We start from the raw sequence: 21,895 nt of genomic DNA on the forward strand, positions 1-21,895 counted from the left end.
GGGGTACTATAGGGCAACACTGCTCAATAGAACTTTCTGTGATGATGGAAATACTCTATATCTCTGCAGTCTGACAGAACAGCTGTTAGCCACCTCTGGCTATTGAGCACTTGAAATGTGTCTAGTGTGGCTGAGGAAATGCATTCTTAATTTAATTGTAACTAGTTTAAATGTATTTTTTAAAGTTTATTTATTTATTTATTTTGAGAGAGAGAGAGGGAGAGAGGGAACGGGAAGGATAGAGAGAGAGAGGAATCCCAAGCAGGCTCTGTATTGTCAGTGCAGAGCTCAATGTGGGGCTCAAACTTGCAAACTGTGAGATCATGACCTGAGGTGAAACCAAGAGTCTGTCGCTTAATCGACTGATCCACCCAGGTGCCCCTTAATCAGTTTAAATTTAAAGTGAAACAGGGGTACCTGGGTGGTTCAGTCAGTTGAGCATCTGACTTCAGCCCAGGTCATGATCTCAAGCTCTGTGTGGGGCTCTGTGATGATGGCTCAAAGCCTGGAACCTGCTTCAGATTCTGTGTCTCCCTCTCTCTCTGTCCCTCCCCTACTCTGTCTGTCTCCCAAAAATAAATAAACATTAAAAAAATTTAAAGTTAAATAGCCACATATGGCTAGTGGCTACCCTATTGGGCAGTGTGGTCAGAGAAGGCTTCCTGGAGGAGAAGAGAATATTCAAAACTTAGCCAGTTTGATGTAAAGGAGCAAGGATTTATAATAGATTATCATTAAAAAGCAGTAAGAAATATTTTTGGCCTTCAAGAAAAAAGGTATTGGGGTTGAGGAAATCTGCATGAGTTCAGCTTGTATTCAATATGTGAATCTTTCTTTTCACAGGAGCACCTTGAAGTGAGGCTCCTGATGTCAGAAGACCCAGTGTGACAAACTGTTGCTTGAAGCAGATCCCCTTGCTTCATGCACTCATGCACTCAGACTCCCTAGAAATAAAACTAAAGACAGTTTTATTCAGGAGACTGGGGAGGAGTGAGAGTGGCACACGTGAAATCAGGAGGAGATTGCGCATTCCTTGCCCACGTAACCAGGCTTGGCCTTACCTCACTTTTCGGGTTTGCACACCCTCTCCACAGTTATCTCGCATGTTGACAAAGGTCACTTTGCAGATGCTCCATGGCTCTGTGACCCATACGTACTGGTTGCACTGACTGTGGCAAGGAACGACCTCATACACCTGAAACACACACAATGAATTCTCAGGGATTTCTCCTCAGGGAACCTGATGAGGATATGTGGGGACACTTCACATCACAACAATCATTACATTCTTTTCACTCCTCTCCTTTCTTGTTCATTATTCTAAACTAGGAATATAGGAAATCTGAGAGTTAGAGTAGTGATGGGCAGGGCTAGCGGTGCTGTGTTCTCTTGATCCTGTTTGACATCACAGGTGCAGATCTGATCAGGTGGAGCACATGAGACCCATTACACACTGTCCCACACTGACCCACACCACACAGCACTGTGATTTCATGGGCCATCTGTCTTGTTCACAGGCCTGTGTGTCTCCAATGCTTAGGCCAGAGTGCTCAGATGTTAGGCATTCCACAGAGGTTTGTTGAATAGATGAATGAATGAATAGATGAATTAATAAAGTAAATAAGCAGATAAAACCAGTTGTTTTTTTAAAAAAATATGACTTGGCCTGTTTTTCAAATAAATGTATGTAATAATAAGAATTTATACTCTTTTTTTTGCATTCCATATGTGAAACTGAGTCAAACGGTAAAAAATAAGGGAATAAGCCTCTTTAAAACTAACCCTCAATCATTCAGGGCTTGGAAGCAAGGTCTGAAATTGGTCTCATATTATACAGCTACAGCCCAAAGCAGGGAGAGCCACATAACACAAAGCAAACTTGTCTGTCCTCCGGTGTCCATGAAGGCTGAAAGCCCCACATTTAGGGTGGGGTGTTGGTCTCAGGATTTTAGAACAATGAACCAATTTTGCTCTTTTCTCAAGGAGAACAATGACTAAATCAAGGAAATAAATAAACCATAATCTACTGCAACACAGCTGACTCAACCGTTAAAGAAAAATGTCTTTTAAAATGATTTCAAAATCTATGGTCATTCAACTCTATTTCCTATTTCACAACACACACACACACACACACACACACACACAAGTATATGTTTGTTTTTTGTAACTACTTAATTCCAGAAAAATCCAGAAAATATAGATATAAATAGCCCCTTGGAGCTATTCTTTTGTGCAAATTTCAGTGAGTAAAGGAGACCCATTCCAAGTGAAAATAAATCATATGCGCTGTTGGCATAAGAATCCACAATTACTGTTATAAATGATCACCTTCACATTGGGTACTGTATTTAAATGGGACTAAATACTACCAGGTAAAACATTACCCTACAAGTTGTGGGGAAGGAAAACATTGAAAGAGAAATGCGATTTTTCCTAATGTTTCAATGGTTTTCATTTTAATCTCCTACACTGGACTGAATACAAATCAGTTCAGAGCAACTTCCTGTCACCCATCCTCAGCCTACCTGCACCTTTACCCCTCCCTCCAAGAAGCATGACATCGTTAACAAGAGGTGTCGTTGCCTTTTCAAGGCTGGTGAAGTGAAACTTGTTCCCCCCACTCCTGTATGTCAGGCCCTGATATTAAAATGAGAAAACACAGGTAGCAAGCTAGAAGGAGAGAGAGAGAGAGAGAGAGAGAGAGAGAGAGAGAGAGAGAGAGAGAGAGAAAGAGAGAGAGAGAGAAACAGAAGCAAAACAAAAATTGTATGGAAAACGTGCTATTTTCTCCCTGTAAAAGATAAAAGACAATAGCAGAAAAAGAAATCCATTCTCTGAAGTCGGGAGTGAAAAAGAAAACAAGCAGCACTCTACCACGAATCAGGAGGTTTAAAAATTCTTACCTGTGCCTGGAGTAGTGTTCAACAGGAATGAGGAAAAGAAAAAAAAAATAAGGAAAAAATGTCAGTATACTGAACAAAAAAATTCACGTTCTAAGTTTTAAATATTATGTTACCCACACATAAAAGTCTACTTTTCTTTTTTGGTAAATGATTAGAATATTTTTATTAAGCCCTAAAAGAGAAAAAGCAACTCCTAATTATTGTTGAAAGTGAAGATACACAAATGAGTATTGCAAACAGCACAGTCAAGGTAAAGATTAGATGAACAGGATGAAGAAATCTTAAGAAACTGACTAGACCTAAAAATACATATCATGCGGGATTGATAAATGACTGCAAATATTTTGTAATCCAAATTAGGAATGAAATCTATCCATAGATTGATTGATTAATCTATTGATTTTAATCAATCCATCTACATTTAATCTACATTTAATTTCCATCCACATTTAAGGAAATGAGAATTTGCTTCCTTAATTAGAAAGTGGAAAATCAAAGACCATTTTCAAGTCAATGGACCACTGATTATTTTATTGAGGAATGTAGAATTATAGCAAAAAAATCCATGTGACTTATAATTTTCAAAATTAACACAAACCTTGGCATATTCTTTACTAACATGTTACTGATAAATCCTGGAAAATTCTATTTTTTTAAATGTAGGACATTTATACTCAAACGGTCAGCAATTTAGTATTTCTCGTTTTAGCTGGAATTTTTCAGTTGTTAATGTTGTAATTTACACCAGTAAGCTGATTAACAAGTACGCAAATGTCACCATCAAAATTAAATTTTATCAGAATTGGAGAGTGACAGAGAAATGATTTAGGTAAAAGAATTTTCATAGCAAAGACAACTTGGCAGAAGGTCTTGAACCTTTAAAAATTTACTAGTAAAAAAATACTGAGGCAAGCATGGTTTATTTAATTGAAGGGCTGACTGGCTGTACACACACACACACACACACACACACACTCTGAACCTATGTGCATATGTCAAATTTCTCTTTATTAGAATCATGGATCAAAAGTTATTACAATTTAAATTTACCATTGAAAATTTAAGATTTAAAAACTTGTAAAAAATATTCTTTTGCATTATGAACCTTACATTTCAGTTATTCTGTTTCATTAGGGTCAGGTAACTGAATTTTCTTCTTTGCAAATATTCACTCGGGCAGGGAAACTCAATTACCAGTAGATGGCAGCAGTGCAGTGTATTATTTGCCTTTGGTTCCTTTAAGGGAACATGCAGCAAATTCACTCAAGGGAAAAACCAAGATTTTTTTCAGAGTAGTACTTCCTGTAGCATGTAATTCTCCATTTTGTTCATCTTTAATTTCTTTATTCAAAATTTATTTTCTCTAGGGTGTACATTTATTTTTACATCATCATTATTATTTTTGAAGATCTAATTGGCTTTATTATCTGATTCATGAATTGGGCGGCATTCCATTTAGCAAGTTGAAGGGAGCACCCTATAGTATACCTTTATTATCATTAATAATTTAAGTTAATTTAGGAAGTAAAGTACGTGTACTGGAAAGCAGTGTGTTTGGAGATTAAAATTAGATGGTCTGTGTATGCGTGAAACCTATCTACATATTTAAGGTTGGTTCATATATATGACTTGGTTCATTTGACTCTGACAATATAAATTCATACCTTAATATCTACATATACTATATTAAATTTATTCTTTTTTAACTCACATATAGGTCAAACAAGATAATAACTGCCTACATCTTATATTACATTTGAATTTGTCACCATTCCCTCTATTAGCCTTTTTACTTCATATCTCCAGTAGAACACAAGTAACAACTATGAACAGCAGATAATGAAGTGAGCATACAAAATCAAATAAAGTTCCAGATAAAATTGAACAGGTCAATGACTAAATTGGTAGATAACATAGTAACACTGACTTTGAGGTCATCTTTATATTTCTTTTTTTCTTAACATACTTTATATCAAACAAATTTAAATGAATGTCCAAAACCTATTTCCTAGTTTTAAACCCAACCCATATACTTGCTTTCATTTTAAGTAGTTGGTAATTGAGATATCTTTTCTGACATTCTAGGGAAGTATAATAATGAGACAATCTTGCTCTCAGCACACAGCTAGATACAATTTTATGGTATTATCTTAAAGGTAGGTGTCGTTTTAATTTCCATTTAATTATATTCATATGCATATACATGCTGGGTACTAAATGTGATGCAAGGATGATATATCTGATTTGGTATTTTAATAGCATATGTACATTAACTCAGGCATTCTAAAGGTAAAATGGGTCAAATTTCTTATTTGAAAGGGGCTATTATTTACTCTTCTCCATTTGAAGAAAAAAATAGATCATAGTGACTGTAAACAATATGCAGTATTCTCAATATAAGAATCAATGGGAGAAAATACCTGGTTGACATGGTCCAATTTAGGGCAAGGCCTCCCTCCATTATATGGTTTTTCACGCAACCATTTAGACCGAACCTTCACACCGCTCCCACAGGACTTGCTGCACCGTGACCAGTTGGACCACTCACTAAGCTTGCAGTCAGAGGGACAAGGGATGATGCAAGCCTCTTCGATGTAACCTAAATGGAAGAAAATGAGATGAGAGCCATCTCCTCCACATGTCACTTGCACACTACCACCCACCATGCTAGCTCACTTAGAAGGTCCAAGTTCGACTTGACAGCAACATGCAAATGCAAAGATGTCTCCGTCGTTAGGGACTCAAATTAAATTCTGCAGGAAAATGACACACACGTACAGAGACTCTGTTAAAATAACAGCTGAGCAGCTGCCATATGATCTGCTTAGGATTCATGCTCACCATACCTCAACATTTCTGACTTTCTGACAGCTCGTGTTTAATTGACAATAACCTGTCTGCTGCTATATCATTCTCATGCTGTCAAAATGATACATTAAAAAAATTATAACAGTTTTCTATAAAATGCTCTCTGTTAATGTCATGCAAGTTCAAGTTTTTGAGTCCATGCAATGTTCTTCCTCAAGAATAAAGCCAGAGCCTCTCAATCAATATCTGAAAGGGAGTGTTTAACTTAGCACCTTATGCTTTCCCTTCTTTGAAAATCAAATCCGGAGAAGGAGAGTGAAGAATGTTAAATAAATAATGTCTCATATTTTTATAGTGCTGTCAATTTCAAAACAACTTTACATCTTGTTTTCATTTGATTGTCTCAAAAATCTTATAAGTGTATCGGGCAGGTAGGTATTGATTTTCTACTGGATAGATATTCTAACAAATGCAGAAAGGTAATTGACAAGTGTGGGGGCACACAGTAAGAGATGGGGTCTAGTCCATTACTCGCTCCATCAAATCACACAGCCAATTAACTTAATCATCTACAGATGTGATTTGAGAAATGGGTGCATTTTCCTGGAACAGTCCCTTATTACCAACTTGGCATTTCACAGTATCAATTTATCACTAGTATTCTCCAGGCCAAAATGTGGAAAAAGCAAAATTTCCCTTGGTCGAGAGTCAAATGCATGGCTGTTCTGTGTAATACTCTGATGTGCAGAGGGATTGTTCTTGTAACATTTTACATCAACTTCAAGGATTTGATTTTGAAAATGATAATACTATAAACAACTTGTACAAGGGAACTCTAGGTAGGTTTATAAATTTTTTATGGAGAAAATTCACACACCATAAAAGTCAGCTCACATTTTGGATTTTAATATATTCAGTGGGTCATACAACTGTCACGATTATCTAATTTTAGAACATTTTCATCACCATGAAGAGAAACCCTATACCCGTTAGCAACCATCTCCTATTTTCCTTTCCCTCGACACCCCGGCTACCACTCATCTATTTTCTATCCCTAAGAATGCACCAATTCTGAACATCTCATAAAATGAAATCAAACATTATGTGGTCTTTCTGATTGGCTTATTTCACTTAGTATAGTGTTTTCAGGGTTCCTCTAGGTTATAGCATATGTTAGTACGTCATTCCTTTTTGTGACTGAATAATGATCCACTGTATAGATATATTTTGCTTATCCATTCATCAGTTAATTGATATTTTAGTTATTTTCCTATTTTGTATATTATGGATAATGCTATGAACATTTGTGTATAAATTTCTGTTTGAACATGTTTTTAATTCTCATGGGTGTATATCTACAAGTGGAATGCTGGCTCATATGGTAACTCTATATTTAACATTTTGAGGCAATTGTCAAACTGTTTTCCAAAAGTGTACCATTTTATAATGTCAAAACTTGTCTTTTTAATTTTAGGGTCCTTTGAAGAACGAAATTTTAAATGTCAATGAGTCTAATTTACCTATTTTTTTCTTTGGTTGTTGGGCTCTGAGGTCACATCTAGAAAACTATTACCTAATCTGAGGTAATAAAGATTTACACCTAGGTTTTCTTCTAAGAGTTTTATAGTTTTAGCTCTCATATTTAGGAATATGGTTCACTTAATTTTTGTATATGTTATGAAAAGCTGTGTGTGGGGGGGTCCAACTTCATTCTTTTATATGTGGTTATCAAGTTATTCCAGGCCCATTTGTTGAAAAGGCTATTTTTCTACATTGAATTATTTTGGTACCCTTGTTGAAAATCAATTGACCATCAATATAAGGGTTTATATCTCAATTCTAAATGCCATTCTATTGATCTCTATGCCAATACCACACTGTCTTGATTACTGTAACTTTGTTTTGAAGTTTTGAAGTCAGAATGCGTGAGTCCTCCTACTTTGCTCTTATTTTTTAAGATAGTTTCAGCTTTTGGGTGCTTTGTATTTCCATATGCATCTTAGAATCAGCTTGTCAAGTCTTACCCAAAATGGCAGCTAAGTTTTTGATGGGAATTATGCTGAATAGCTTGATCAATTTGGGAGTATTGCCATCTTAATAATCCAGATACATGGAATTTCTTTCCATTTATTTAGGTCTTTCATTTCTTTCACTGATGTTTTCTAATTTTTAGTGTACACATCTTAACACTTCATTTGTTAAATTTATTCCTAAGTATTTCATTCTTTTTATTGTAGGTAGATTTAAAAGAGAACCTTTCATTATAGCGAAACAAGACCACCTAAAAACCAGTATGATAAATTTCATCTAGAAGCTTGTAACCAAAGTGTCCTGGATTGAGACAGTGTTAAAAAGCTAGCCAGTTACTACACAGTATTTCCTAGCTTTATCACAAATTATGTGGAACACATGCTAAAATTGCAGATTTCCTGGAATCCCCAACATTATGATACAGTTCAGTTGGGATAGGGTCTCACTTTTAGAAATTTAATGTATTTTCTTGCGTTTACTCACCATTCTTTTTTTATTGAAATCCTTTTATCAAGGTAATTGTGGATTCACATACAATTGCAAGAAATATGAGAAATAATATCAAGAGGTCCCTTGTCTACCTTTCCTAGTTACTTACAACAGTACCTATAGTATAATTTCAACCAAGATACTGAGATTGATACAATCCATTGAGCTTATCTAAGTTTCACTAGTCATCCTTGTACTCATTTATAAATGTGTGAGTGTGTGGGACTGAAATTAGGGAATGCTGTTGTAAGACAAGTCAGAACCAGTTGAATCTGGAGGACAGGCAGATTTGTACATATCTTTCTACATACAGTCCCTGTATTTTTGCCAAAGTTACACATTAGCTGTTTTAAACTTAGTCTCCATACACAAATGTGCATCTTTGTACAATTTCATAAGTACGAAGTTCATTGAACACACACATGAATCCAGAAACCTCTTTGGTGCTCCCTTCCAATCACTATCCCTTCTCACATGGCAGCTACCGTAATTTCTCACAATGCAGAATTGTACTTTTAAAAAATGTTACGTAAATGGAATCATACAGTGAATAACCATTGGTGCAAGCTTTCTTTCATTCTATAATGTGGCATGAGATTCATCCATATTTTTGCATGTTGTTGAAGGCTATTTATTTATTTTTTAATGTTTATTTATTTTTGAGACAGAGAGAGACAGAGCATGAATGGGGGAGGGGCAGAGAGAGAGGGAGACACAGAATCTGAAGCAGTCTCCGGCTCTGAGCTGTCAGCACAGAGCCTGATGCAGGGATTGAACTCACAGACTGAGATCATGACCTGAGACGAAGTCAGAAGCTCAACCGACTGAGCCATCCAGGCGTCCCATAAGGCTATTCATTTTAATTGATATATAATATTCTATTGTGTTTATAATATTATGGCTTATTTGTACATTCTAATGATGGTGAGTGGATATTTTTTTTAAATATAATTTATTATCAAATTGGTTTCCATACAACACCCAGTGCTCATCCCAACAAGTGCCCTCCTCCATGCCCATCACCCACTTTCCCTTCTTCCCCACCCCCAACAACCCTCACTTTGTTCTCAGTCCTTAAGAGTCTCTTATGGTTTGCCTCTCTCCTTCTAACTTTTTTCCCCCCCTTCCCCTCCCCCATGGTCTTCTGTTAAGTTTCTCAAGATCCACATATGAATGAAAACATATGGTATCTTTCTCTACCTGACTTATTTCACTTAGCATAATACCCTCCAGTTCCATCCACATTGCTGCAAATGGCCAGATTTCACTCTTTCTCATTGCCAAGTAGTATTCCATTGTATATATAAACTACATCTTATTTATCTATTCGTCAGTTGATGGACATTTAGGCTCTTTCCATAATTTGGTTACTGTTGAAAGTGCTGCTATAAACATTGGTGTATATGTGCCCCTGTGCATCAGCACTCCTGTATCCCTTGGGTAAATTCCTAGCAGGGCTATTGCTGGGTCATAGGGTAGTTCTATCTTTAATTTTTTGAGGCAGAAGACATGAATGGATATTTTTCAATGTGAAGCTATTGTTAACAATATTGCTATGAGCCTTCTAGAATAAGTCTTTTGGTGAACATATGTATTTTTGGGGGGACTATTCCTAGGAGAGAATTTGATGCATCAGAAGGTACCACCTAATTGTAAGTAAAGTATAAAAAAAATCTTTTTAAAGATAGGATCACAAATTTGGCATGAAGAGCAGGGTGCAATGAAAGAATTTTCAAAAGTGTAGGAATTAGTCTCAGCTAGCCTTCAAGAGGGCAGATGAGGCAGCTGGGGCTTTGTCAGCTGTGAAACACTAAAGACAGAAAAAAGACACCAATGCTAAGTTTTGAATGTACTTCTGATACTGAAAAAGGCATCTGGACTATTGATAATGATATAGAGGAAAGTTTAATAAAAAATGAAAGTACCTTATGACAGTGTTTACCAAAATTTTGAAAAGTGTAACTATTCTTCAAATAGATTGCAGTGTCTACCTAAATCTTTGACTTTGATTATGGTTTGAGGTAGGGAAACAAGCCCATCTCACTATTTTGAACTGAAACAAATTTTAAATCTCATTCTGCCTTTCATATAGCATAGCTTAGAAATTAAATTTATCTAAACCAGTAGGAGATGCTTAAAAATGGAACTCTCAAAAGGGCCAGTAATAATTCATTTTATATTTCAAAGTAATAGTTTATGAAATAAAATCAAACTGTAGAAATGCCTAAAGTCATTTCCAAATCAATGGTATTCTGTGACCAAATTGTTTAATGCTTGTAAAAGCACAATTTTTTAAAATACCAAATATTTCCAAATGTTATCAATAGCTTTGGCAAAGCATGCTAGTATTTCAAAGGTAATAAATTATTTTATACTTTTTAAAGTTTTTATTTAAGTTTCAGTTAACATACAATCTAATATTGATTCAGGTATAAAATACAGTGATTCAACACTTCCATGCAATACCCAGTGCTCAACACAACAAGTGCCCTCCTTAATCCCCACCAGCAATTTAACCTATCTCCCTACTGGTAACCATCATTTTGTTCTCTATAGGTAAGGGTCTGCTTCTTGGTTTGCCTCTCTTTTTTTCCCCCTATACTCATTCATAATTTGGCTATTGTAAATAATGTTGCTATAAACATTGGGGTGCATGTATCCCTGTGAATTTGTATTTTTCTATTCCTTGTGTAAACACATAGTAATGCAACTGCTGGGTTTTACAGTTCTATTTTTCACTTTTTTGAGGAACCTCCATACTGTTTTCCAGAGTGGCTGCACCAGTTTGCATTCCCACCAACAAGGTGGGAGGATTCCTTTTTTTCTCCATATCCTCACCAATACTTGTTGGTTTGTTGTGTTGTTGATTTTAGCCATTCTGACAGGTGTGAGGTAATATCTTATTATTGTTTTGATCTGTATTTCCCTGATGATCAGTGATGTTGAGCATCTTCTCATGTGTCTGTGGTCATCTGTATGTCTTCTTTGGAAAAATGTCTATTCACATCTCCTGTCCATTTTTAACTGGATTATTCATTTTTTAGGTGTTGAGTTTGATAAGTTTTTATAGATTTTGGATACTAACCCTTTATCAGATATGCCATTTGCAAATATCTTCTCTCATTCCACAGGTTGCCTTTTAGAATTGTTGATTGTCTCCTTCACTGTACAGAAGCTTTTTATTTTGGTGTAGTTCCAATAGTTTATTTTTGCTTTTGTTTCCCTTGTCTCAGGAGACATATCCATAAAGTTGCTATGGCTGATATCAAAGAAATAGCTGCCTATGTTTTCCTTGAAGATTTTTATGGTTGTATGTCTCACATTTATGTTTTTAATCCACTTTGAATTTATTTTTGTGTATGGTATAAGAAAATGGTCCAGTTTTCCCAATGCCATTTGTTAAAAAGACTGTCTTGGGGTGCCTGGGTGGCTCAGTCGGTTAAGCATCCGACTTTGGCTCAGGTCATGATCTCACGGTCCCTGAGTTCGAGCCCCGCATCAGGCTCTGTGCTGACAGCTCAGAGCCTGGAGCCCGTTTCAGATTCTGTGTCTCCCTCTCTCTCTGCCCCTCCCCTGTTCATGCTCTGTCTCTGTCTCAAAAATAAACATTAAAAAAAATAATAAAAAAAATAAAAAAGAAAAGACTTTTTCCCATTGGATATTCTTTCCTGCTTTGTTGAAGATTAATTGACCATATAGTTGTAGGTTCATTTCTGGGTTTTCTTTTCTGTTCCATTGCTTTATGTGTCTGTTTTTGTACCAGTACCATACTGCTTTGATCACTAAAGCTGTGTAATATAACTTGAAATCTGGTTTTGTGATGCCTCCAGATTTGATTCTCAAGATTGCTTTGGCTATTCCGGGTCTATTGTGGTTCCATACAAGTTTTAGGATTGTTTGTTCTAGCTCTGTGAAAAATGTTGATGCTATTTTGATAGGGATTTCATTGAATGAGTAGATTGCTTTGGGTAGTATAGACATTTTAATAATATTTGTTCCTCCAATCCATAAGCATGGACTGTTTTTTCACTGCTTTGTGTCCTCATGAATTCCTTTCATTGGTGTTTTATATTTTTCAGAGTATAGATCTTTAACTTCTTTGGTTAGGTTTATTCCTAGGTATCATGTTGTTTTTGGTGCACTTGTAAATGGGAATGATTCCTTAATTTTTCTGTCTTCTGCTTCATTATTGGTGTATAGAAATGCAACAGATTTCTGTACATTAATTTTGTATCCTGCGACTTTACTGAATTCTTGTATCAGTTCTAGCAATTTTTGGTGGAGTCTTTCTGGTTTTCTATATAGAGTACCATGTCATCTGCAAATAGTGTAAGTTTTACGTCTTCCTTACTGATTTGGATGCTTTTTATTTATTTTTGTTGTCTGATTGCTATGGTTAAGATTTCCAGTAGTATGTTAAGTAACAGTGATGAGAGTGGACATCCCCAGTGTTCCTGACTGTAGAGAAAAAGCTCTCAGTTTTTCCCCATTTAGGATGATATTACCTGTGGGTTTTTCATAGATGGCCTTTATTATGTTATGTTCCCTGTATCCCAACTTTGTTGAGAGTTTTTATCATGAATGGATGTTGTTCTTTATCAAATGCTTTTTCTGCATCTATCGAGAGAATCCTATGGCTTTTATCCTTTCTTTTATTAATGTAGTATATAATGCTGAGTGTTGAATTTGGCTTACTGGTCTGGTATTGAGAATTTCTGCATCCCTGTTTATCAGGGATATTGGCTTACTGTTCTCTTTTTTAGTGGAGTCTTTATCTGGTTTTGGTATCAGGGTAATGTTGACCTCAAAGAAGGAGTCTGGAAGTTTTCCTTCCTTTTCTGTTTTTGGGAATAGTTTGAAAAGAATAGGTATCAACTCTTCTTTAAATGTCTGGAAGAATTTGCCTGTGAGTCCATGCTCCTGGATTTTGTTTATTGGGAGTTTTTTGGTTACTGATTCAATTATTTGGCTGGTTATTGGTATGTTCAAGTTTTCTATTTCTTCCTGTTTTTGTTTTGGTTGTTCATATATTTCTAGGAATTTATCCATTTATTCAAGGTTGTCCAATCCGTTGGCATATAATTTTTCATAGTATTTTGTATAATTATTTGTATTTCTGTGGCATTGTTAGTTATCTTCTCTCATTTGTGATTTTATTGACTTGGGTACTTTCTCTTTTTGATAAGTCTTTCCTTTTTGATACAGATGTATCAATTTTAGTAAGTTTTTTCAAAGAACCACTCCTAGTTTCATTAATCTGTTCTATTGTTTTGTTATTGTTGTTATTTTTATCATTTATTTCTACTCTAATATTTATTATTTCCTTCCTTCTGCTTGGCTTAGGCTTTGTGTTTGTTCTTTTTCTAACCCTTTAAAGTATAAGGTTAGGTTGTTTATTTGAGATTTTTCTTGCTTCTTAAGGTAGGTCTGTACTGCTATATACTTCCCTGTTAGGACCACTTTTGCTGCATCCCAAAGGCTTTGGACCATTGTGTTTTCATTTTCATTTGTTTACATGTATTTTTTAAAATTTCTTCTTTGATTTCCTGGTTGACCCATTCATTGTTTAGTAGAACATTGTTTAACCTCCATATATTTGTGGCATTTCAGATTTTTTTTTATTGGGTGGACTTCTACCCATTCACGGTAGGTAGAAGGTGCTGTGGTCAGAAAACGGTGCTGTGGTCAGAAAACGGTGCTGTGGTCAGAAAACGTGCATGGTATGACATCAATCTTTTTGTATTTGTTAAGGCTTGCTTTGTAAACTAATCAGATATTAGTATATCTGTATATTAGTATATACAGATATCTGATCTGTTCTAGAGAATGACCTATGTGAACTTGAAAAGAATGTGTATTCTGCTGTTTTAGATGGAATTTTCTGAATACATCTGTTAAGTTCACACTGTGGTCCAGTGTGTCATTCGAAGCCATTGTCTTCCTGTTTATGTTTAGATGATATGTCCATTGATGTAATGGGATGGTAAAGTGTGCTACTATCAGTGTATTATTATCAATGAGTTACTTTATGTTTGTAGTTGTTTTACATATTTGGGTGCTATCATGTCAGGGGCATAAATATTTATGATTGTTAGATATGATTCTCAGACTGTCCCCTTTATTATGATATAGTACCCTTCTTTATCTCTTGTTATAAAGGTAATAAATTATTGAAATATTTCGAGAAGACTTGCACTTTCCCACCTTCAAAATGACTACAAAAGTAAACTTTTAACCTTTTGTTATTTAGTACTCAGAGTTGAAAAGAGAATCACATGATTGTTCATGTCACTACTTCACAAAGTAACAGATAAATGGAAATTCTTTCTTTCCATTTTATCTGTTGAAGTATTATGGCATTAGTGATACTTAACATGTATGACTTCTGACTGATTCACATTGTATTATGATGTAAGCAGATATAAAACTTTTATGTCTGATCTTCCAATAGCATATTCTAGAAAACATCTCTCAAATAAAATTCAACCTATTAAATTGTTAACAGATATAAATTAGGCATTGACATAAAGAGAAAACTGCAAAAGACTATAATGCCTAGCATTCCATTTTTATTTTCTAGTATGAAACAACACTCAATAATTGCCTGTCATGTTTATCTAGCACAATTAAAATCCTTAATGCTACTAGTAAATTGCTAGATAAGCATTCCCTTGCCTTCTCTGCTAAGATCATTTTTGAGGGCAATTAACACCAAACAATCATAGGGGATGGAAAGACAGAAACATTTGATGCATTTTAAGACTAAATAAACTGATAGCATCTTGTAGCAATTTATGCCTTCTGAGGAATGCTAGAATAAAATAAATGACTTCACAATTATGGTATTAAAACTTTCAGCACTTCAACACTGCATTTGACACATGGAAAATCAAACTCCTGACTTTTGATCATATTTTTTGTATCCTATATCTGTTCTGATTGCTCTTTCAGACTGAAATAAATACAAAACACCAGCAGACTTAAAGTGGCAGCTGTAGGACATATTGCCTTTGAGATATATCCCATCACCTCTTTCATTTGAATTATGAATGAGCAGATAAAATAGCTTTCAACAACCTTCACAATTACTATATTGTGTTGCTGAAAGGTGTACTGCTGATAAAGAATTCCCTTTAAAAGCACATGGAAGATATTGGTTGGTTTTGATTTACAGTTGTATGAATGAGCAACTCTGGCACTCTAACTAAAACTTCTGAATCAATCTCAAAATCAACCTCAAAAATCTCTGCTACTTTAATGTATATTATATGTACATGATTGCAGTTAGGAATGAGAAAAAATTAGCTAGAACTTTATTATCCTCGTGGGTTTAAAAATATTGAAAAAAAATCATTGAAAAGTTCTCAAATAACATTCTTTTGCAATTATAGATTGAGGACTGATAACTCAGTAACATGGAAAAACCAAATTATTATCTATAGCTAAACTCCCCTAATCAAATGTTCCATTCAAGCTCATACATCCAGTAGATGTAAAGTTATAAATCTACATTGGGTAATTAAAATTTTCATGATGAAGTGTTCAGGAAAATTTATATAACTACAGTGAAATGCTCCTTTAATTTTATTTGTATTTACTTATATACATATGAAAGCCTATGTCTTCATATCTGCTAGGTGCTTATAGATTTTCTCAGGAAGTTTCAACATCAGTGTTAATAGTTGTGGGGTTCTGTTGCTGTTTTTATTCTGATACTGGGAGTTACCCAATGACTAGGCACATTCAGATTCATTTAGGTACAGCTACACACAAGTTTTTTATCAAGACCATTTCTTATTGCCAACTCTAAAGCCTTCTGCTGTATAATAAGGGATGTGGCTGTTCTTTGTCTTTGATTCCTGGGAGGTAGCCTTCAAGTCCTGACATTTTCTGAATCTTTCTTATTCATGGTGGCTTCTTGGACTATAGGTGAGTTTATGTTAAAGAGATGACTCAGGACGTGGTGCTGGTTACACCACAAAGACAAAACCAATTTAGAGAGTCAGGGTTTTAAGCCACATGATATCCACCCAATCTCTTGGTGGGTAGATTGAGCTTAACCATGTGCCAAAGAATTGATTAATCATGCCTACATTATAAAGCCCCAATAAAAACTCTGGGTACAAAGCTCACATGAGCTTTCTGGCAGATAAGTACACACTGATGTGTAGACAGGGTGATGCCTCCTGGTTTCTTGGGGAGAGAACATGGAAGCCTTATGACTGGGACCCTCCCAGAGCTTGCCTATGTGTCTCTTATTTTGGCTACTTCTGATTTATATCATTTTTCTATAATAAAACTCTATCTTGTAAGTCCAGTTGACCCTGAACAGCATGGGAGGTAGGGATGGTGACTCCCAGTGCAGTTGAAAATACTTGTATAATGTTGACTCCCCCAAAACTTAACTACTAATAGCCTACTGTTGACTAGAAGTCTTACAGATAACATAAAGAGTTGATTAACACACATTTTGTACCCTGTGTATATTATATTGTATATTCTTACAATAAAGTAAGCTAAACAAAGGAAAATTCTAAGAAAATCATAAGGAAGAAAAATATGCTTACAGTACTATACTGTATTTATTGAAACAAATCCGTGTATAAGTGGACCCACACAGTTAAACTCATGTTGTTCAAAGGTCAACTATATAGTGCTTTCCCTAAGTTCTCTGAGCTGTTCCAGTGGAACCTGGGGGGTTGTAGGAACCTCCAAAATTGTAGCCAGCTTATCAGTAGTAACTGGGGACCCCTGAACTTGCAGCTGATGTCTGAAATGAGAGCAGTCTTGTGAAGGACTAAGCCTTTAACTGGAGGAGTTGGGCCTAACTCCAAGTAGTTGGTGCCAGAATTTCATTGTATTTTCAGACATACATTCTATTTAAAAAGTAAATAAACTTATTTATATAAGAACCTGTACCTGTAGTTTACTTATTCAACCAAAATAAAAGCCTTGGGAATAATTATATGCATTAAAGCATTTATGGACCTTCTCCACAGATTTAACATTTATAATTTTAACTAATACTGTATTAAAAGTGAGAGATAAGTATTAAAAAGCTCACTTTTGGAGTAAGGCTTTGTCAGCGACATAAACATATTTGATGAAGTGTTGAGATCATGAAGTAATGAGAAATAAATTAACTCTGAAACTTATTAGATGATTTATTTTTAATGTGATTCAATGCGGGGCATTTTTCTTTCAACAAATGAAAACTATATACCGCCAGAGAAGTAGTTCCAAAGGATGATCTTTTAAACATTAGTTTGTTGGATTCTAATAAGTGTTAAGCAGAATTTTAACAAAAAAACATTTCAGTGGTCAAGTTGGAAAACTGCTGCATTTAAATTAAACAGTTCTCTTTACCCTGGGTTTTCCTTTTTTGCTGATATGAACTGTGAATCTCTAGGAGAAAGCCACAGATACTGCATTTCTATACTGACTTTCTTCTATAGCATCTCACTGAACCAGTAAGAGATAGATAATTCAGATAGGTTATAATTGTAATGCATTAAACTTGGATTCATGTTTTGAGCTGTACCGAGTTTTCATATGTAAAAAGTAGGACATTCCAGGTCCATTTCCAGATACAGAAAAAAAAAGCAAAAGTGAATAAACAACAACAACAAAAAAAATCAAATCTCCTGAACTTAAAAAAATTGTTTTTTCTTAACTTATATTTACTTTAAAGTTTTAAAGCTTAAAAGGTCAAGCTTATGGCAAAGGGAGGAGAAACTGTTATTGAATAAATATTTTAAGGGCTTTTTTATGGCACTTTAAAAAGACCATAAGAAGAATCAACTTTGTTTTTATCCAAATTAACTAAAATTTCTTGTAAGAACTAAATTGGATTTCAGGGCAACTATGAAGATATGCAATAAATAGGGAGAGTAACTGCAAGTAAAGATTTTTCTTCAAAATTTAAATTTAAAATGCCCATAAATGTTTTCATGTGTTTTCAGGTAGTTTTCTGAGCCCACAGACAGGGCTTATGTGTATGTGTGTGTGTGTGTGTGTGTGTGTGTGTGTGTGTATATATATGTATATATATATAATATCTTATGAACTTATGAAAAATTCCTTGTGCATAAACCTTGTTCACTATATGACTATTTTTATGATGCTTTCAAGTCGTAAAAGACCCACATCGTAGGAATAAGACTAAACTCAATTAATGGGATACGGAACTTTAAAACTATTTTGGATTTGTAGGGCTTTACTAAAACAACAAGAATCTTTATGTGGATTCACACAGGTCATTCAGTATCTTTATGAATTATGAAACCTTATAACATAAGGAATGAACAGCTCTACAGTTAAATCAATAAAACTGCCACAGATATCGGCAAGATTACCACTTTAATCATTTGTTGAAGACTAATGTTATGACTTCTCTAATGCATTAGGAGAACAAGGGGTCAGAGGCCTAGGGAAAGGGTGTGGAGTAAAATACAATGGCAGAAGTTGTTGATTAAGGCAAAGATCAAAATTCCTTTTTTAAAAGTATTGCAAATAATGAACTATTTTTGGCAGTTAAATTTATTTTAAGCAGAGCATTTTCTTTCCAAAACGCTGAAAAGAAAGCCCAATAAGTGTATGGAATTTATTGGAGGCGATGTTTGACAGCATGGCCTGAGGGACTCCATGGAGCCCAGTTTGAAAACCATGTTATGAGGTAATAGATGAGTTGAGGTCTCTGGGACATGGAGCCCAGAGAACTAAATAACACCAGATGTTTTTCTGTCACACATGACATGAATGGTAGCTGCAGGAAATTTTCCAATGAAAGTCTCTCCTTCAACACTTCCACAGTCCTCCTTCAGGGAGCCTGGTGGAGAAGGATGCTGGTATCCACACCTTATTTAAATTTGACCCTAGGCAATCACTTTATTTTTGTACTCAGTATCCACAGTAGCCCTTTCCTTCTTCCCCTGGCTCTTTCAAACTTGCAACTATTACCTCAGGAAAAGTCTGTCCCTCAAACCCTGCCTCTCTTTTACATTTAAAATGAAAAAGATCTCCATTGAGAATGATAACTGTGAACGTAATACTAGCAGTACCTGTATGGTCAAATGAAAGAATTCCGATATGAATTAGACACTAAATAAATACGACCAATGAAAAAAGCTTTTCAGAGAACTTAGCACTCCATTTCAGCTTGTTTAAAGGACCCTATTTATTGCCTTTTATGCCTGGTTTAATTAAACATGCTCTTCTTCAAATCATCCACCATGATAAGAAAAAAATTCTCATTAAATTTTGTTTCTTTAAAATTAACCTCTAATTTTGAACTTACATAATGTTCTAATAGAATTCCATTGCAAAAGTAATCCATTCTAGTTATATTATGGTTGACTGCTTATGTAGGTTATCCTCAGAATCTACTTTCCCCATATTCATTATCATTTTTTATCAGATATACCCTGAGTTCCACACAATGTCTTAGAAGTACATGCTCTTAAACTAAAATTTATTTGTACATTGAGTACTGGCAATGATCAAATTGCCAATATGTGTTCCACAGAGGGTCCTATAGACTCATTTGGTTTTCAAAATCATACCTAAGTAGACATTCACTTTATGAAGACCCATCCTTATAAATTGACAGATAGATAGATAGATAGATAGATAGATAAATCTCCTAATGTTCTCTTCCCCACAACTGGTAATCAAGTGAACTATCACATGGGAGGTGTGGGTTGTTTTGCTCAATGCAAACAATCTTACAAAGATTTAGGCTCACATTGCTACCAAACCCTGGAAGGGTCTGCATGATCCAGTAAAGTAATCCTTGAACCTGAAACGTGTAAGGCACCTGGCTGGCTCAGTTGGTAGAGCATGATACTCTTGATGCTGGGGTTGTGAATTTATGTCCTAAGATGGGTGTAGAGCTTACTTTTTTAAAAAATAAAAAAGTAAAATAAAAGATGGTAAATTAAAAAAAAATGTGTAGTAGAGCTCCCTGGGATCCTGTCAAAATGCAGATTCTGACTCAGTAGGTCTGTAATGTGGGTTGAATTTCTGCATTTCCAATGGTTTCCCTGTGAGGTCTACGCTGCTGGTCTGTAGACCACATTTTGAGCAGCAAAGGATTAGATGCCAGTTGGCAAATGACAGCCCAGGCTGACAGCCTGTTTTTGAATTTAATTTTTTTTAACGTTTATTTATTTTTGAGACAGAAAGAGACAGAGCATGAACCGGGGAGGGGCAGAGAGAGAGGGAGACATAGAATCTGAAACAGGCTCCAGGCTCTGAGCTGTCAGCACAGAGCCCGACGGGGGGCTCGAACTCACGGACCGTGAGATCATGACCTGAGCCGAAGTCGGACGCTTAACCGACCAAGCCACCCAGGTGCCCCTGACAGCCTGTTTTTGTACATAAAGTTTTACTGGAACAGAGTGATGCCATGCACTCATGGCACTCACTCACATACTGTCTATGGCTGCTTTCATGCTGTAACTGCAGAGTTGGATACTTGTGTCAGAGACATTTTGGTCCACAAAGCCTAAAACAGTTGCTATCTGGAGCTTCAGGAAAACATTTGGTGATAAGGTAATTTAACCTAACAGCTTACTGTTAAGTTTCTTCATGTTATCAAGTATTTGATAGGTATTTATAGCAATATATTACTCTTACACAATAGGAGAGCAACATATATTAAATGTCCTGGGCTGAGAAAGAACAATCAGATCAGATGTGCCTTTCTGTTAACTTGATATTAAGAGACGATAAAACATCACAAATGTAACTGAGTTTTAGAATATGTGTTGGTAGTACACTATGGCTTAAACTGCCTATGAGATATAGCAAAGATAAACTTTCTGAAGGTAAAGACTGAAGCGAAGTGTCTGGAAGGAATTATGTAGCTCTTAGAGCTCAAGATTTGAACACCTGGCATTTTAATATTTTATCCAATTCACCTTCAAAGTATCCCTTCCACATAACTCAAATAGAAATGCTGTTTCTACTTTTCAAGGAAAAATATGAGTTTTAGAAACAAAGAGAGGTCAATAAACATCCCACACTACCAATTAAAGTTGTAAACAAGGGTTGGGTAAGTTGCTACAATTACTAATATAAACCAGGAGGTGAAGGTGTTGTCCAAATCTAGTGTTGTACAAATCAGGCAACTCTTGATAAGCTTCGAATGGAAATAAAGAGATTTTAATATTGATATCACAGGGCTAATTCAGTAGAATAGGTATGTGATTATTATTTCTTCTCTTATTTAGTAGGTAGATAGAAGCACAAATATTTGATGAATACCACATAGAAAGCTTGTGGCATGTATCACTCTTATTCTAAAGATCTTAGCTATTCTCAAAAATCTGTTTGATTATTTCCCAGAAATGTGACACAGAGGGAAGAATACTGTCCGGAAAAAAGAAACAACTGAAGCCTGACTGTGGATCAGCTACAACTGCAAAAATTCTCTCTAGTTCACTCATTCATCCACTCTACAAATATTGAGCCCTTACTGTTCCAGGGGGTTGGGACACATCAGTGAATAAAACAGTCTATGATACCCTCATCAATCTCCATTCTTGTTCAGGAGATACAACATAAATAAACACAACAAGTAAATTATATGATATGGTTATACAATGATACACACTTTAGAAATACAAAATGTAGAACAGGATAAGGGGGTTGGGGAAAGA

General features: G+C 35.3%; 1 protein-coding gene across 1 annotated transcript in view; it reads right to left on the minus strand.

Annotated features, from left to right (window-relative positions):
- THSD7A (thrombospondin type 1 domain containing 7A) overlaps positions 1-21,895 on the minus strand; it is a 439,517-nt gene that overhangs the window by 36,364 nt on the left and 381,258 nt on the right. Inside the window, exons 14-16 of the mRNA XM_049641551.1 lie at positions 5,327-5,505; positions 2,907-2,912; positions 1,062-1,195 (exon numbers count right to left, since the gene is read on the minus strand). Coding sequence (XP_049497508.1) covers positions 1,062-1,195; positions 2,907-2,912; positions 5,327-5,505 — 319 coding nt within the window. The remainder of the gene's footprint in view (positions 1-1,061; positions 1,196-2,906; positions 2,913-5,326; positions 5,506-21,895) is intronic.

This window comes from Panthera uncia, chromosome A2 (assembly GCF_023721935.1).
Source record: "Panthera uncia isolate 11264 chromosome A2, Puncia_PCG_1.0, whole genome shotgun sequence".
Taxonomy (NCBI): domain Eukaryota; kingdom Metazoa; phylum Chordata; class Mammalia; order Carnivora; family Felidae; genus Panthera; species Panthera uncia.